The sequence below is a fragment of the Augochlora pura genome, chromosome 6, assembly GCF_028453695.1.
Source record: "Augochlora pura isolate Apur16 chromosome 6, APUR_v2.2.1, whole genome shotgun sequence".
In the NCBI taxonomy this organism is placed as follows: Eukaryota; Metazoa; Arthropoda; class Insecta; order Hymenoptera; family Halictidae; genus Augochlora; species Augochlora pura.
The window spans coordinates 9,830,343-9,848,422 of NC_135777.1; the positions used below are offsets into that span (position 1 = coordinate 9,830,343).

The window sequence follows — 18,080 nt, forward strand, 5'->3', positions numbered from 1 at the left end:
TCCCCTTTTTGCGCGTCTTCGCTTTTTGCCGGGACGATTCAAAGCAAACTCCTTCAGTGTCGTCTTCCGTGTTTTCCAAGTCTTCCTGGACCCCACCGGCAACGCAGGAAGAAGAAACCCAGTCACCGAGACGGTGAACGTCTGCTTTCCGTTTCTCGGGGAACGATCCTTAGGGCTGCTACACGGAGACCCTCTGCTTTCTGTTTCAGCGTGAAGACGGACATGGGCACCAACGGCGCGGTGTCCAGGCTCTACATAGCGAACGCGAACAAAAAGGACAGCGGGAACTATAGCTGCGAACTGACGGATGTCGCGCCAGCCACCACGGTTTCCGTCCATGTGTTAAATGGTATGCTTTTACTTATGTATGTCCGCCGTTGCCGACCCGGTTCGTTGTCTCCCTCCACTCTTTGTCGCCGACTCGCTGTCTGCTCTGTGAAAGCCTAGATGCGACGGCCCCGTGAAAACGAATTCCTTCTACGAAATGCTGTGTCCGACGCATTGTTCTATTTCTCGACCATTTTAGGGTCAATAGTCAATCGATTGCCGGTTCGGCCATTTTATATAAATTCTTTATACGTATGTGATATTTTGTTGATGAAATTTTATTGACTGCGTTGGTAGTGACAGACGAAATTCCAAATACTGATCGTAATGGTAATGTCCTAATAGGAAGTCTTAGATGCGTGATCTTAGATCTCTGTCCGACGCATCGTTCTATTTTTCGACCCTTTTGGATCAATAGTCGATCGATTGCCCGTCCGATCATTTTACGTAAATTGTTTATGTATGTATGGGATTTTATTGCTGAAATTTTATCGACTGTGTTGAAAGTATCAGACGAAATTTCAAATGCTGATTACAATAGTAATGCAAACGTTTTAATGGGAAGTCTTTGATGATTTTAACTGTTCGATAAATCAACTCGTATCTAGACAGGTTCAATAAAGAAACTTATTTCTAGACCACTGCGAATATAAGCTTGTTTCAAAACTGGTCCAAAAGTAAACCGGTTTGAAACTAAGTTTAGAGGTAAATTTGTTTTTAGATTCATTTTTTGACTTGTTCAAAAGGTGAACTTGTTTTTAGGTTTGTGTTTCTAAACTTAACCATGAGATGAACTTGTTATTAGACACGTCAAGAAGATGAATTTATTTATAGATATGTTAAGAAGCTGGACTTGTTTCTAATTATTTTCGATATTGTTTCGAGACATGTCCAAAAAATGAACTTGTTTCTAAACATGCCGAAAAGATGAACTTGTTTCAAGATTTATTTTTAGACTTGTCTAAAAGATAAATTTTTTCTGGATATGCCAAAAAGACTGAACTTGTTTCTAGACTTGTCCGAAACATGAAATTGTTTTGAAAATTGATCGTAGACGTGTTCAAAAGATGAATTTGTTTCAAAACTTGTTTCTAGACTTATCCAAACATGAAATTATCTTTAAAATTGTTTGTATACATGTTCAAAGGATGACCTTTTTTTGAAGACTTGTTTCTAGACTTGTCCCAAACAAATTGTCTTTCAAATTATTTGTAGTCATGTTCAAAGAATTAACTTTTCTATAAACTTGTTTCTCGACTTATTCAAGAGATAAACTTGCTTCAAAACTTATTTCTAGACTTGTGCAAGACTTGTTATTAAACTTGTTTGTAGATACGTACAAAAGATGAACTTGTTTCTGAACATATTCGTAGACCTCCCACAAGATGAACATATTTTGAAATTCATTTAGTATTGTTTTGTAGCCGATAGATCCAACAATTATTTCTACACCGACTTAATGTAAATTGATTTTAGCATTGCATACTTTATATTTATCGACTGCATGCTTTATATTTATCGGCCCATATAACAGATAGAGTGAATATTTTCAAAACCCTAACTATCAAGTCTTATCGAGGCAAAACCGAACGCTACGTTCATTACTTTTCATACTTTGCTACGTAACGCGCCCGCACGAGAATTTTCCTTCGACTTCGTCGAATCTTTTACCGAGGATCCGTGCTTCTTCTGATATCGTTTTTCCGCCAGCTCGTATTACACTCCGTAACGTCGCGGACTACGCGAACAAGACACAAGTGCCATCCATAGCAACAAGAGCTTCTGCTCGTACAAAATTCTATAACTTCGAGGCCGGTCGTGTAATTTAATATCGTTGATGAGACTTCCCTGAATCGTGGCGACTCGTCTCTTCGAGAGTGCTTAACCGTATGCCTTTTAATTACTCTTGGATTCATTGCCCTGTGATGTAACTTCATTATGACTGTAATTTTCGGACCTGTCAAACCGAACGGTGAATTGTTCCATTTCTCGATCGTTGCCCAATCTTTTCCCAAATTAATTCTACTAATTCTGTTAAATCAATTCTATTAATACTATTAATTCTGCCATCTTTATTATTTATATTTACTTAATCTCTTCAGGGATGAATTTTTATAGTAGGAAACAATCTAATTAATTATTTCTTTTTCTTAGTTATCATACATTTCATTTCATTCGATGAGATTTTCTCGTATTACTGAGAGATTCTGTAATAAATAGTTTTTCAATTGATTCTCATTTTCTTTACACTTAAGGTAGTCATAATTTTAAGAAAACGAAATGTATACATACGTAGCAGTATCCCTGAAGAGGTTAATGTGTATCATAAGATATAACACATATATTATTAAATAAATATAAATAATAAATTTGATGACCGATTTAGTGTAGAATTAGGTTTTAATAAATTATAATCACTGTTTAATATTTATTGTCAAAGAGTATAGATGTTTAAACTGATAATTAAATAATTCTCTGTGATTCTGAATAATGCTAAATCGGACAGTGGATTTGGAAATTTATTCTAGATCTACCTATTTTAAATATAAATCTAAATTTTCCAGATTTATTCTAAATCCATCTATATAAAATCTAAATCCAAGTCTTCCAAATTTATTCTAAATCAAGCCGAGAATTAAATTGATAACTCAATAAATAATGAAATTTTAGCTAAGCACTAAAATGATAATGTTTTCTGAAAATATGTTTATATAGCTGTACTTTGCTCACATGAATATGTGAGCTGTATAAAAATATTTATGCAAATTGCAATCAATGTTTTGTGTATTGAAAAAAACGGTACAATATGTCAAGAATTATTGAACTGATTTAATTAAAATTTGGTATAGATATTTTCTTGGATACTTTTATTTTTGAAAATTTTAGCTTTCTTCAAAAATGAAAAATGAACGTCTCACGGTTTATATGTTTCAAACAATGGCATTTTAAAAATCTATTGCCAGCAATAGCTTCATTGTTATGTTCCAAAAAAATTAAAATATGTTTGTAAAATTAGTCTATTATAAAGAGATGGAAATATTTTTAATCCATTTCAAAGATATACTCTTTTTAATACATTAGATTTGTTTTAGAAAAATGAAAATATTTTCAATGAATTGGACTGTTTCAGGGAAATGAAAATATTTTTCTAAGATTGGACTGTTTTAGAAAAATAAAAATATTTTCGTACGATTGAACTGTTTTAGAAAAATAAAAATATTTTCGTACGATTGAACTGTTTTAGAAGAATAAAAATATTTGTAATAAATCAAACTTTTAGGAAACTAAAAATATTTTTTCAAGATCGTTCCGTATCGAAGGAACGAAAATGTTTCTGCGAAGCTTAACCTTGAACAAACCCTAACTCTCGCGGCATTCTAAACCGCAAGATTCTCTTGCGAGAAGCACGCGGCTCGCCCGCGGCGTAAATTTTTCATTTCCGGCTAAAACATGGCCACTCAGAGGGCAGCATCAAAGTGCCAACCTAAATAATTTCCTCGCGGCGATAAAATTCCGAAATTATTCTTGCTACCAGCGCGGTTCCCGCGGAAGATCCCGTCGGCCACGACCGGGTCTCGCGTCCGTTCGCGAAAACGCCACCGTTTTAACCGGAGTTTATCTTCGAACTAAAAATGGTATCGCCGGTTATTAAAATGTCAGCGCGAAAGAATTTGCGGGGTTTCGGTCGGACGCGTCGCGTAATTTCCGGCCGGCGCGCGGCGGGCTTTTTGTTTCGCGGCCTGTTCGCGAGAATAGAACAGTTGAACGCGGAGATTCGGCCGCGAGCCGGCCCCGGCGTCGCTCGCATAATTTTCAGTTACGCGCGTAATTCACTTTGACGTATGCTCAAAGCCCGCGCCGGTGAAAAAATACGCGCGAACATCGGACGCGGGCTAACGCGAAAAGAGCGGTCACCGTTCGGCCGCTTTACGGCCGGTCCCCGTTGTAATCTTAATCCTGGCCGTCTCATGAATAAATATGAACCGGGCGATCGCGAAAAAATCGCGATCGCGGACGTCCTCCCGCCGGAATTCGACGCGCTCTTTCTTCCTTTTCCGCGATAATGCAATTACCGGCGGGGTTTAAAAGGAAAGTTGGTCGGAGTGGCCCGAAAATTGCGCCCACTTTTTGTCGCCGTTATAACTCAGTTTTCGCGGGAAAGGTGAACCCGGCCGCGGTGAAAATAATTCTCCTCCTCGAGATTTTATCGCCTCGCGACGAAAATGGACGGGGAAAGAATGGCCAGTCTTTACATCGGGAACGGCTTATGCGGACTGGTGTTTATCTTCACGGTTATTGGGAATGTAACGACGCCGCTGTACGAAATTGCTCGACGAATTTAGAGTATATGTACCTATTACTGCGTTACTATTACTTAATGGGATTAAAATACGTGAAAATTCATTTTTCAATCCATTTTTTGTATTAAACATAATTGTCAATCATTTTTATAGTTTGAAGGATTTGAGAAAAACATTCTTCTTATAGGACACAAATGACAGTATTTTTCTTTCCTTTCGATCACCGTACGTTGTTCTGCAAATCATTTTATATTCTCCATACTACTTTTCATAGAGGGAAATTCTTCTTTTCTTTTATTACATACTTACTCTGTTACAGTAACTGATTTTATTTGTTTATATACTCTTATGCGGTTTTGAGGGCCAACAATTTTAATTGTTATCCAGATCACGTCGTTCTCCAATAAAATCCATGAACATGTTATTATTTTATGATGAATTAAGAGAAATATTAATATAACTTTTAGAACAAAGAATAACGCGAATATTTTATCCGTATGAAGAATTATTCGAATAAATCAAATAACTGGTAACAAATAAAAAATTGTCCGAATAAATAAGATGATTTCTAACGAATAAATTTATACGAATAAATAGAATAATTTACGATGAATAACTGTTGAATTTCAACAAATAGGTTGAATACAAAAATCAATCTAATAAATTCTTTTTAATTTACCACCTGATATGTATGAATCATGAAAACATGCGATAATTTATTCTGTCTTTTCTTATCGTTATTGTTTATAGGAGTTGAATCAAGTTTGTTACCGAAAACATCTCATAGAGAAAGGACGTATTTTACGCCTTCCTTAAATAAATAAAAGTTCTAATTGTAAGTTCAAATAGTGAGAAATAATTAAGTTATTCCCATAACTAATTATAATTCTAACAATAACAAATAATTCCGGCTCAAATAAAACATTCGATTAATAAGAATTCATACAAATAATTATCACTGATAAATATCTATCGGAAACGATTCGAAGAATGCAGAATTCTGCCTGCAAGTACATTTTGACCACGATCGACGGAAACAGGTCTTCATGCCTAAACAGCAAAATTATCGTTGCGTTCCAGCGGAATGAAGTTCGAAGCCGATTCTTGTATCCGTGGGTTCGACGCGGCCTCTCGTCAGCCGACCTTTTCTCATTTCCCTTCCGGTTTTCGATCCTCGGGGGGGTAACCGCAGTGTTTCGCGTGCCCCCTGACCCCCGCCGCATGGCGTATTCATGGAAAAGTTCGCCGGAGATATCCAGGTCGGGCCATTTCCCTCCTCGAGTCATCCTCTTTCGACTCGCGCTCCTTTTCCCGCAATCTTCTCGACCGCTTCCCCGTTTCCTCGCTCGTTTCCTCGTCATTTCCCTTGGCCCGTCGTCCGCCCGGCCCACCCCACGCGGCCCCTTTGACTCCGTTCCGGAGCCACGTACATATCTCGGCGAGCTTCTGTGTGTTTGTCGCGGAACGACAAGCGCGAGCACACTCGTCGCTGATCCATTTTTCCGGTATAAGCGGCTCCGCTTGTCTCCATTTACGTCGGCTAATATCGAGGCACCGGGATCCGGATTCCTTTATCTTATTCTGCAAACTGCTCCGCCCGTGCCGTGCCGTGCCGTGCCGCGCGACAATCGATGCGATGCGCCGCCCTGTTCTCTATGCAAGTGGACCACGCCGATCTCGTGAGGCAAAACTACTATGTATGGCACGCGTATCGGGTGAAAGCATTATCTAAAAATTTGTGAATTTTTCTGTTATGAAATTATAATTGTTTTGCAAGCGATGTCGTCATGAATATCTAATCACGTGCAGCTTAAAGTCGCTATCAGCTTTTTATTAGTAACTCTTGCTTTATAATTTTGTAGTATTTTTTTTAACGGGTCGAGCAATGGCTAAATGTATATAACCAAAAATGGCACACATATCGCATGGAACGTTAGCATTATCTAAATATTTGTGAATTTTTCTGTAATGAAATTATACTTGTTTTTATACGTGATATCGTCGTGCATATCTAATCACGCGTAGCTTGAAGACGCTCTCAGCTTTTTATTCGTATTTCTTGCTTTGTAATTCTTTGCTATTTTTTCAGTAATTCTTTTTCTGCTTGGAAGTAACGTTTTTCCAGTATGTAGTATCGTAGTACTGTAACGTTTGTAAAGTAAAAGTAACACTACGTAGTACTGTTACTTTTAATCGAGTTTTTATTTATTGCATCGTATATGTTCTCTTGTTGCAGTATTTAAAATAGTTGTATTTTTAAGACTCTAGACGAATTTACATTATTTGCATTATTACGTTACATTTTTTCCAGTAACTATATTATGTTCATCTGATTATAATTATTAAAATAGCAAACGTATTTTCAATTAACTCTTGCAACTAACGAGCAGAATTTTTGTTCTGCATGTACATCCTCAGTCTAGTGATTACTGCGCGTAGATAACAAGTCGGCTTTGCAGCAGCGGATAGATAGCGGACACATATTACACCTTTGATACGGTGGCTGTCCTGATCGCTCTCTTTGCCATGCAATCCGATCTCTCTGCACGTGTCCGATTCGGCCAATAACGAAGACACGCGTGACAGGTAATGAGGCTAATAGACTGCTAGGGTGAGCTTATTGGCTGTCAATCGGGACTCTATTCCTTTGTGTAGGCGACGATCAGGTCACGATAGGTTTCGGCGATTAGATTGTTTCTTGGCAAACGCGAAGAAGAACCTGCTTACGACCGAGTCGAGCAATGGCTTCGAATTATTCGGAAATTAACTGTGTTGGAAGCTATATATTTGCTTTTGAAATCAGCAGGAAGCGATCATCCGAGACAGTTTGTTTAAAAGTCAACTCTTTCGACTCTTTGAAGCTTCAGCTTTCAAAATTGGATTTTGGATTGTAGATAGATTCACTGTGTCCGAAAGTAGAAATGCTAAGTTGCACGTAAGGTAAATACTACGTATGCAAAAGTGTATTTATATAATATAATTGAGTAGAGTACAATATAATACAGTATAAACAAATAAAATATAATTTAATACAGTATGATTGATTAAAATATAATTTAATACAGTATAATCTAATAGAACATAATTTAACATAGTATAATTGAATAGAATGGAATTTAATACAGTTCAATCCAATAGAATATAATTTAATAGGATGTAATTAAATAGAATAAAACTTAATGGAGTATAATTGAATAGAATATAATTTAATAAAATATAATTTAGTTGCGCGTACACAATTTATTTATACGAAATTATTGATATCAATTTAAGTATTCGCTTAAGGATCACTATATGGATACATTATAAACGAAACTTGAGTAAGCGATAGTTAAGCAGCAGATTTTTATTCAAAATAAGAATGTTTTTCACTAATCGTAAAAACAGTCTGCAAATTGATTTGCTCTCTTAAATAATTTTAACGAAATCGATATTTTACATATGAATGCTCATTACGCTAGAAATACCGAGCTTTAAACACGACTAATGTACTTCGTTTTATAAATAAATGATCATAAATACGTTCCTCATCAAGAGAAAATCTAGAAGAAAAAAATTTGACGTACAGTCTGTCCCATAAGTATTCGTACCCTCGTTGCTTATAAGAGAAATCAGTTGAAATCAAGGGACGCATGTAAGGTTTTGCAATAAACTTTTTATTATGAATGAACACATGTACAAAGTTTATTTATACCAAATTATAACAAAATTGATTGACTAATAACAAAAATATATTGATTTTACTCCTCGTAGTACGTAATATATTCCACAAAAGTATTCTGTGGTATATTCTGTGGTCTACTGTACGTAGTTCCAATATTAAATTCCTTTAATTTTTCCTATTGTTTAAAGTTTCGAGAAAATTTACTTTTATCATAAATGCATAAAATCTGCAGTATAAAATAATACACAGATGTCCGTAAACTCTCTTAATATTTTTTTATTGCTTGAAATTTCATTTTTTAATTTATAACTCCATAAAATCCGCAGTACATTAATGAACTATTACTATAAAAACCTACCAAGCAGGAGGTTCGCAGTTCATTAATACCTTTATCGAAATCTTTACGCTACGCTATAAAATATCGAATAACAAACGAAACACGATTGTTACTTTATGCAGAATAAATTTGCGCGTTCCCGCAGCTGCTGCAAGTATTTTTTCCGACCGTTGTCAAGGTACCACGGGCTTGGTTTGGCGCGGCTATTTTCCCTCGGAATTTTGCCGTGCGTGCACTCTCCCTTAACTTTTTCCACGACGTTTCTTGTTTTCTAACCTCTTTACTATGGTTTCCCTCAGACCTGGTTAACCTTCGTGCACATTTAGCGATCAGGATCTCTCACGAACTTTCCTGCGCTTACCTCTCGATTTATTGCTTCGCCACGGTTCCCCAGTTTTCCCGCGTTTTTCACGTCTTCCAGTTTACGACCGGTACGCCTTCCGTTTTTTATTTCGATCCTTCTCATTGCAGTCATTACTCACATTGACACGGGCGCGATCAATCTTGTTAAGTTTTTAGATGCAGCGCGATGAATTGAGTAGAACGTGTTGATTAATGTTTCGCCCGCCACCATCTTATAAGCGCGAGTTAGCTTTCATTTCGTACATTGTTGAGTTCAATCGCCTAACACAATTTTTATGGGCCATTCAACTATAAAATATTATCGTTATGCTATTTGCCAAACAGTTATGAGCGAACTTATGGGGTTCGATGATATTGTGTGCACAATGTAACTTTTATTTCGAACGTTATTGATTTCTACCTTATAACACAATTTTTATGGATTATTTGTCATTATGTTGTTTAACATATAGTTATTCAACGAACTATGCGATTCAATGGTAGTCGGATTAGAGTCATAGCAAAATTTGTATGGTTTATTTCATTATATGGTACTATAATTTTAGTGTAAAATATATAGTTATTGAACGAACTAAGCGATTGAAAAGAGGAAAAAATTGTTTTATCCTGTTAAAAAATTCAGATTTCAGGGCAAGTTATTTCATATTATTATGTTATTGTCTTATGGTATTATTATCACAATATATACATATTATAATAATAAAATGTATGTGGGATCTATATGTTTATGTTATCAATTCTTCAAATTCGAAATTTCGACTTCAATTTTACTTTTCTTAATAAAAAGGGTTGACACAACTATTGATAATTGATGAAACTGAAGTTGATAAACAAAGTAAAGACAATACAAAACACGCCCTAAAAGGTAACTCGATGGACAATATCACACCGGAGAACCTACTACGATATTTAAAACAAATTAAAGATTCTTGTTCTTTTAATTCCAAAGAAATTGAATTCTAATTTTTACCAAACAGAGATAATTCCAATAAGGAACGGATTTCAGCTTCAGTTGCGTCGCATAATAGTGCAAACGTAAACATAAACGAAGTAAAAGTGTTCGGATATTATATAACAGGGTCGGCAACCATTTTTGACCGCGGCCAAAATTAACGAAAATGTGAGCATTAAAGAGACGTTTGAGTCAGAGATATTTTCATATTAACCCTTTGGCTACGGCAGACTTTAGCACGGCCGTAGTTTTTCGTTAGGCATGCATTTCTGAGGAGGTATATGAAAATATTCAAAATATTGAATTCTGTTACATTATACCAATATTACTTGAAGTGAACAATAATATTAAGCTTTTTTACAATATATATAGCATAAATATTACACAATATATAATTAATCAAATTTAATAATAAACGGGGTGGAAATTTGATCTTGACGCCTATTGGCGCCTACAGTACCGGGAAGCCAACGTATGTCGGACGCCAATAGGCGCCAACAGTAGTCAAAGGGTTAAAACAGTCTTTTTATTAGCAGACACGTGAATCGTTTTGAAAACCCTTGTTAAAACCTCATTGTGCAAATTACATCGAAATATGAAATATCTTTTCTTTTTAAATATTTCTTTTCTTTATACAGAAATATCTTTTTTCTTAACTTTTTATAATATAGTGATATTATACTTTATTTTTAAAACAAAAGTAGATCACTTGAAATTATCAAATGGGTCATTCAAAGATCTGCGGACCATAGGTTGCCGAACCCCTGTTATATAACTTTAGAAAGCAAACAAAAAATTAAAAATTTGTATATAAAGACAAATTTGTTTTATATAAATTTCCAAAGTTTCGATGAAAAATATCTGATCTTTAACAAGTTAAGTTTCTTTTAATATAGACTGTATCATTTCTACAGATAGTGTGAAAAGATGCCGCTGCGAAATATTACCGGACGAATATGTGTTAATAGCCCCATAAATGGTGTATGCGGCATAAAATAACCAATTAGAAGAAAGAAAGGTTTGTCAGCGATTCGGTGTGGAATCGAGCGGATTAGTGGAATGTCCGTAACAGGTGATCGCGAGCACGTGCGAAGTGCACATTTCCAAGTGGATGTAGACTACAGCCGCGGTACACGGTGCCCAATTATGCACAAGTGTGCAATTACTTTTATTACCGAAAAGTTTGACGGCAACGGTTTCTTAGAAGTTGCACTCGCCGAGCGGAACTTTTAATTAGATGCATACCCTGCGTATCGTTAATAGGTTGTTTAATTAAACCGCTGTACGATTTATCGAAATGAACTATTAGAGTGGAAAGTGTACCAGACTTTAGCGTGAAGGTAAAACTGAAACATTATACCGCAGCTTTATGAGATACTCGTTATACAAAAATTTCTTTCTCCGATTTTCATATTATTTATTTATTTGTTATTCTCTTTTCGATTTTACTGTTACTTATTTCTTGAATTTTAATAGTATGTATTTCTGTCTTTTAAGAACTTTAATAGTGTTTATTGTTTTTATTAATTCTTGTACTATTTGTTACTTTTATCAATTTCCTATTATTTTCTTTCTTTATTTCTTTCTTTACTTTTAACAGCATTTCTGTCTTTTGATAATTATAATATTATTGTTTATCTCTTTCATCTTCTTATTTCCATCAAATTCTTATTATTTTCTTTCTCACTACTTTCTTAAATTTTAATACTATTTTTTCATCCCTTCATATTTAATATTATTCTATTATCAATTTCTTCAATCTTAATATTACCTCTTTATATCTTCAAAGTATTAATATTATTTCTCTTTTCCTTTCTTCTGTTTAAATACTGTTCCTTCGTTCCTTCAATTTTAATATAATTTCTGTTTTCTCCTGTCGATTGCAATATCCCCCCTTTCATAGACGAGTTTTACTGTTGTTTCTTTCTTAAACGTAAAACGCTGCAATACGATAAAAACAAGTGGCCCGTGAACAAACGAAAGGCAGAGTAGCCGGTTGCCTTGGCGAAAATCGCAAACAAACCATCGTTTCCAAAAAGCACGCGGCCCGGCGGCTCCCCGATCGGAAGTTGTTGGACGAGTGGCCCTCGAGCGTGGCGTGCTTAACAACAGCCGGTAGACAATTTTCTTGGAGTAGCTGCTCGCCGAGAGAGGGTCGCTGTCGGTTACGTAAAGCGTCTCGAAGGAAATGAAAATTGAGACGAAGGGGCGGCGGCAATCGAGCCAGCCGTCATCGGCAGTCTTCATGACTTTGTCCACCCGCCGCCTTCGATTACTGGTCCCCCCCCCCCCCCCACACCCACGCCGCTTGGTTTCCATAAAGCGTGGAAACGGCGGGGAGAAAAAAATCGCCGACGCGCAGAAACACCATCGTCGCCGGCGGGGGGGAGGGGGGGGGGGCGACGACGACGGGGAAAGAAGCAGATAATAGACATCGGCAGCGTTGAAAAGCCATGGAGAATCAATTATCGAGCGTGCGAAAGTCTGGAAAATTCAATCGACAGCCGGCACACGCCCGGCCACCGCCTTTTACGTTCGCCTTCGAGGCTCCGAACACCGTTATCAGCGGGGAACACTGCATTCCCCGTAACTCGAACCATACGCGGCCCCTGCTACTCGACAGACGCGACCCACCACTGATAAGCCGCTAAGCGATCCTCTATATTATTTGAGTCTACGCGGCCCCGGAACCCCGTGACTTGTGGCCAGGGCCCGACGGGGTCTTAAACTCAGATTAAAAGTTGCCAAAGTCTATGGAACTCTCTGACGTGATTCACGCGACCAACAGGTCTTTCCACGCGAGCTTATTGTTGCTACGGGGGTGAACGTTTATGCAAATCCGGCACGGATAAATTCCCGAGCAAGCGGAGTTCGGTTGAACTTTGTACTGCTTATGGTTCCCTGGAAAGTGACCTAAAAGTGTATCGAGGGTCTTCAAACTTTTCCTCGGAGTCTTTTTGAAGCTGCGAAAACTGTGTTCGTATAGAGGAGCCAATTACTGTGCCCTGGTAGCAATCTTCGCGAGTTTTCGCTACTGAACCAAATTGTAGTAATTCAAACGACATTTCTAAATGACTTGAAGGTAAGCTTCAAAGTTTCTTTTCTTGACATTAGTTTTCCTATCGTTCGAGTATCAAGTCTTTTACAAATATTGGGAGAAAAAAGTTCCGTGCGTCTACGATCTATGAAAATCGCTTACTGTCCTCTCTTCTTGAATGATGTGCCTCGATAACCGTGCACAATAAAAACAATTTAATACAATAATACGCCATTTAAAAGTTTACCTTGGAGATGATCGCTTGAACAAAATTTCATATTTATATTTCTCCTCCTTGGTCTATTGCCATATAATATCGGGTCAGACTTGTTTCGAACATTTGGAACATCTATTAAATATGTACATAAATATGTCTGGCATAGGAATTTATTAGCAACAGAGGCTATTCGACGTAGCTGTGAAATAAATTGTAGAGCAACGGGCGAGCATATAACAAAGATAATTCAACTGATAACAGAAACTGACGCGTCGAGTGAAAAATAGATTCGCTTTCTGTGCACAGTAGCTAACGCATCGAGCGAAAAATAGGTTCATTTACTGTGCACGGCAAATAAACTGCTGCAGTTGAAACTAATAGCAACAATAATACGTTTTATCAAAGACATCTTAAATAGAACGACTTATTGTACCGATTATTGGTCTTCATTCGTTTAGTATTTTCTCAATTTTTTTCATAAGCTTTACAAAAAATTTCGCAAATTCACTGTCAAAGACTTGAAATTATTTTCATGATACTTTTAGGACTTCCGTCCTACAGTTATTTCATTTTAACAAAAAAGTGTCTAATTGCATTTGAATTAAAGAATTTGATATATCTCGTACGATAAATATAAAGTTGATTACGCTTGAAAATAAACAAAAGGCATAATAGTCGACTACCCCACTATAATTGGCTATACTACTCTAGAAGTTGAAAATATATTTAACGAAAGCTGTTCGATTTGAAGCTATAACATCTTGACAAAAAAGGGAGAATATAAAGACGATAACTGTTGAAAGATATATGAAATCATGTATGCAAAGATAAATGAGTTAATACTGTTACGAATATGGATCGACATCTACTGATATCGAGATATCGAGAATTCCTTGTGGCGTCGTTGCTTGGTAAATATGTATCTCCTGAGCAACGATGTAAGAAGAACAAGTCAGAGTTGGGACAGACGTCGTGGTAAACGGTCGAATAGATAAGTTCCCCCTTTTCCCGAATGAAGAGTTTTTGTTGTCATTATAGCCGTGACGTTGTCATTTAACCCTTTGCACTCGGCACGATTCTGGAAGCTGGCTACCAGCTACTCGATGCTATTTTGCGGCGGAAACGTCCATTTACAAACCCTCATATGATTTAGTATAATTTTGGAACCAAGCAACGTATTATAATGGTATTGGACTTATGTGAATCGGGTGACATCGAGGAATGTATTTTCGCAAAAAAATCAATATTTTATTGATTATAATTTTGTACAGTGTGATCAATTTTGAAACACTCCCCAATATGCATTGCAGGCATATTAGTGCACGTTTGGCAATAATAATTTGTTTGACGCCTGCCACCAGGTGTGTTCCTGTTGGAACAAACTATACACTCCCGTTTTCTTTGTCCCACATCGGGAATATGTAGTTCATTGTCTAATCTGGTGTCTTCAAGAGATGTGGATGGACGCCTTCTCGATACATGAAAATCACCCTCCAACTGGTCAATGAGTGTCTTGACGAACTTGTGGTGCGTCAATGGCGTTTCATTATTTGTTTGTTGTGAGATCCGATATATTATATAAGAGTTAATTACACCCATTTCCAACCCCCCAAAAAAATAACTTCCTCCACCATTTCAGTGATTTACGGAGGAAACAATACGTCGAAGCGTATTGATCCGCACGATCCACACCACCCATATTTGATGGGGTCAAATTTTTCATTTGACTTATAAATCTCACTATATGTACAGTGCGTGCTATGTTCGCATACCGCGAACATTTCTTCTACAAACTCCCCTTATCGCTCTCTTCAATTTGCGTTGACAAGTGCTCGGACCGTCGCGAGCACGCCTCTCACGCCTCTCACGTTCTCGTCTCGCTCTCGTCGCGCACAAAACACGCTGACATTTTTTCTATATATCTTAGTAATTTTACTATATTTTGATTTGACTTGTGCCATTTCAAAAGGAAACTTCAGAGAAACATGCATATCTCAAAAAGTTGCGCTGAAATAACTCAATTCCCCGTAATCACTAATGAACTTTAATGTCCCCTGAGAGGTGACAGCCGGGTGATATGCTAGAATTACGATGTCCCCTGAGAGGGGACAGCCGAGGGCAAAGGTTTAATATGCCGAGACTGCGCTCACGCAACAATACGTTTATTTTATGTTCGTTGGAAGGATTCTTTTAGTCAACGAAAAGAAGCTCTCTTTTATCGCAGATTTCATAAAATTAAGACATTTTTAAGGATGATTCCAAACTCATTCGTTTGTTCTAAATTGGGATAAAATTCGTTTCTTCTGTTATCAAAATCGTAATATTCAACATCAAAGCATGGTATCGTAAAATGGAGATTTCAAGCTTTAATCCTATTATAATTTTATGATAGCTGTTAACGAAGTTGTTCAAAGACTTGCAATAATTCGTCTGAACATATGGTGCTCCAACCCTTTGCCGTACCATTTTCTTTACAATTATTATAATTAGAATTCTTTCGATCGCAATAATTTCCTAAAAGAAAAAAGAATTTTATATTTATTGTGCGCTTACATCTACTCAAATGTTTAAATATTGCTTACAAGAGAATAAAATTTGATTCCTACTTAAAGGAACAGATAAATATTCATACCTAACAGCTTATTGCTAAAAATCTTCATCACGAGTCTAACTCGTTACAGTACGGCAAGGGGTTAACGCCGTACCGACCGGTAGCCTATAAATCGGCTTTTTAACCCGACCACTAGTCTGTGAGTCGGTTGCCATGGCAACCAATAATTTGCTGTTTTTATTTAAGGTGTTGTTGTACATAATTTTTTAAGTATTAGTTACCTTTCGCGATGAATAAAATAAATAGATAAAATAAATATTGTTCACTGCTAATATTATGAAAATATAGAAATGTTTACGCCCGAATGACCGGTCGGTAAAGTGTTAAGTTTCTTGTGTGTATAATATTATTACTATCATTATTATACCATAAACTACCGCGCAAAACTAGAAACATCCGTAAAAGTTCGGACTGAAACCGAGCACCCTGTAGATCGCGTCGAGTCATTAGTCAGAAGTCAACGCGTAATGCCCGCGAGAGAACGAGAACCGATGGGAAATTTCCATCGGGATGATCTTCTCGATCTGCGAGCATCTCGGCTCCGGTGCAAATTGTTTCGTCTTTCCGTGTTCCATTGTTCGAAAGTCGAAAGCCACGCCGCGCGGATATGATCGAACTCCCTCGGCGGGGCCGACTCACCTGGTAATCCCCTGTAAATAATGCACAACGCTTTTGCCCGGGAGCCGATACTTCCGGCGATCCCGCGCCGCGGAAAGCCCGCGCGAAAACTAGTTGGGAACCCGTTTCGCTGAAACTTGAAAAGCCCACCCCTATCCGCGGGTCGAAAGCCCGCGTTTAGCGATACGTATCGGCGCGACCTCATCGATTCGACTTACACGCGATTTTCTCTCGGATACAAAAGTTTCCGCGGATCCCGCGGCCTGCCCCGAGCCGGCGCAACTTCGCTCGCAGCCTTCCTTTGAATCTTTCAAAAAATTCCATTCTGATACGCGAGGCCGGTTCTTGCGGGGCGCAATTGCGTGTTTATCGCTCTTGGAACGGCACCGCTGCGGGGAACGGTTGTCGCCGTCGAGCCTCTACCATTCCGAGGAAACTTCGGCGGACGTGGAAAGCCGGGATAAGGCACGGTCGTTTTTATCAGCGAATGCTCGCGTTCTGTTTCGTACAAATTGGGGCGGCAGGAACTGCGGCAGATCAAACACGCATCCGGTCTATTTGTATTAGGTTGGTGCATATAAAATACCGGATTTTTAAGTGTACATATAAAACTGCGTATATTTGTCCGAAAGTTGTTCGTTTAATCAAAATATGCTCCGTTCGCTTCAGTACACTTTTCCCAATGAGACTTTGATGCATAGACGCTTGTCTTAAAGAAATTCTGATCTTTAGAATTGATAAACTCTCACATGGAAATTTTCAGTCTTCGTTTTCATACTGTTTAGACCGTAAAAACTGTTCTACATGTTTAAACAACTGAAAGTCGGTTGGCGAATGATTCGTTAAATAAGCTGGGTGTTGCAAAAGTTCATATTTTAATTCATTTAATTTCGCAATTGTTTTGTACGACATACGCGGACGACCATAGTCGCGGAGAAATATCTGGCTATCCGAATTAATAAGTAATGGGCGTATAATTTCCAATTTTTCATGCATTTCATCAATGTATTTGCCGTATTTTTCGGCTGTAATTGTCCTCCGAGTTCAAAGAAATGAGTAGTGAATTACTCTAATCACATTCCATCAAACTGTTATTATAATTAACCGTGGATGAAGCGATGGTCTTGAAGTATGAGCACAAACCTCATTCCTGTTAAGCCAACGAGCATACATTTTACTATTGCACGTAAAGAACTCATTTTTCATCACAAATAATAATCCGATCGAAAAATGGCTCTCGATGAAATCGAATTAGTAATGATGAGCATACGCTTAATCGAACCAGCTCATTTCATTCGGTTAGTTCGTGTGGTACCCACTTATCCATTGTTTTCACCTTGCCAATTTCAGAAAGGTGTCGCAATATTGTTGTACGGTTAATTTCCATTCTGGTAGCGAGTTCTCTTGTAGATACCGTAAGATTCGTTTCAATCAATACTTTTAGAGCCTCATTTTTCACATTCGCTTTGAGTCATTCACGCGGTTCATTTTGTAAGGAAAAATCATCAGACAGAAATTTTTCAAACGAACGCCGCACTCTTCAATCGTTAATAGTATTCTCCTCAAACGTCTGGATTATATTCTTGCAGATTTTTCGGCATTATTACCAAGTTTATATTCATATTAAAAAATTACACGAATATCGGTTGAATT

At 37.4% G+C, this 18,080-nt stretch overlaps 1 protein-coding gene across 1 annotated transcript in view; it reads left to right on the forward strand.

Moving 5' to 3' along the window:
• The window catches only part of LOC144471298 (opioid-binding protein/cell adhesion molecule), a 403,527-nt gene that overhangs the window by 364,482 nt on the left and 20,965 nt on the right, over positions 1-18,080 (forward strand). Inside the window, exon 6 of the mRNA XM_078183200.1 lies at positions 210-349. Coding sequence (XP_078039326.1) covers positions 210-349 — 140 coding nt within the window. The remainder of the gene's footprint in view (positions 1-209; positions 350-18,080) is intronic.